Source organism: Sinocyclocheilus grahami, unplaced genomic scaffold (genome assembly GCF_001515645.1).
Source record: "Sinocyclocheilus grahami isolate Dianchi unplaced genomic scaffold, SAMN03320097.WGS_v1.1 scaffold4566.1, whole genome shotgun sequence".
Taxonomy (NCBI): domain Eukaryota; kingdom Metazoa; phylum Chordata; class Actinopteri; order Cypriniformes; family Cyprinidae; genus Sinocyclocheilus; species Sinocyclocheilus grahami.
In genome coordinates this window covers 14,050-15,041 of record NW_015509478.1, presented here as the reverse complement: position 1 = coordinate 15,041, position 992 = coordinate 14,050, and the positions used below count along the sequence as shown (strand labels likewise).

The window sequence follows — 992 nt, the reverse complement described above, 5'->3', positions numbered from 1 at the left end:
CCTTTGGGTTACGAGTCCGACTCTCTAACCATTAGGCCATAGAGTTATTAATGGAGTAGATAGTTATTAATAGAGTTAGCGTTATGAATGGAGTAGATAGAGTTATTAATAGAGTTAGCGTTATGAATGGAGGTAGATAGTGTTATTAATGTAACTTACTCTATCTTTGGGCAGCAGACATGGCTGGGAGCACTTTCCCGGTGTACAAGGTGGATGCCATCGTGCAGTTCTACCGAACCGAGGTTCTGACTGGACAAGAGGCTAAGCTTTTCAGCAAGAGTGATATTACTCCCAGCCCGAAGGTGAAGTATCCTCCTGGATGAGGGTTTCCACTGTCCTAGACAACGAAGGATTACAAATAACACTTTATCCGATAATCACAGCAACTGGAAAGGTAATTGAATTAGTATAAAATACCAGACCATTATTAAAATAATGCATTTCATTTGCAGGCAGAATCCGTTCAAAGAGTCTTCATGAGGGTTTTGCAGCTCTTTCGTTTCAAGCCTGAGTGCCATTACGTGGTGAGTGTCTTTGCTTATTTACCTCAGTGTTGCTTTTTCACATCAGAGCTGAATTCTGAATTATACAGTGCTTCACCCATGTTCCCCACAGATGCCCTTGTCTGGAAACGTCCAGCACCCCGTGCTTTATGAGTGGCTTACACCAATCATGAGTGTTTACATACGCATGTAAGAGTTTAACTCGAATATCGACTGACATATTTCATTCAGAGCCCCTGAAAACTGCGTGTGATGAGATGTTGTGGAAGGTCTGCATGTATTCCTCAGCGCTGAGTTTCTCCACATCTACATTTCTTTTAGGTGCGAGCTCTTACCGTTTTGTCATGTATTTGATTTTTGGCTGCATGACTTGATCAACCCCAGTAAGTAGCTTTTATATTCTTTCTTTTAGTTTCACTATCAGGCTTCGCAGAGCTCAAAAATAAGATTGATATTTTTTCCCTTGCTGCCCCAGTATATATATATATA

The 992-nt window shown here is 41.0% G+C and overlaps 1 protein-coding gene across 1 annotated transcript in view; it reads left to right on the top strand.

Moving 5' to 3' along the window:
* Window positions 1-44: 44 nt before the first annotated feature.
* LOC107576894 (kinetochore protein Nuf2-like) overlaps window positions 45-992 on the top strand; it is a gene marked incomplete at its 3' end in the record, with an annotated part of 5,333 nt that continues 4,385 nt past the window's right edge. The window contains exons 1-4 of the mRNA XM_016263016.1: window positions 45-302; window positions 453-524; window positions 616-692; window positions 825-886. Of these exons, the coding sequence (XP_016118502.1) occupies window positions 180-302; window positions 453-524; window positions 616-692; window positions 825-886 (334 nt within the window). The remainder of the gene's footprint in view (window positions 303-452; window positions 525-615; window positions 693-824; window positions 887-992) is intronic.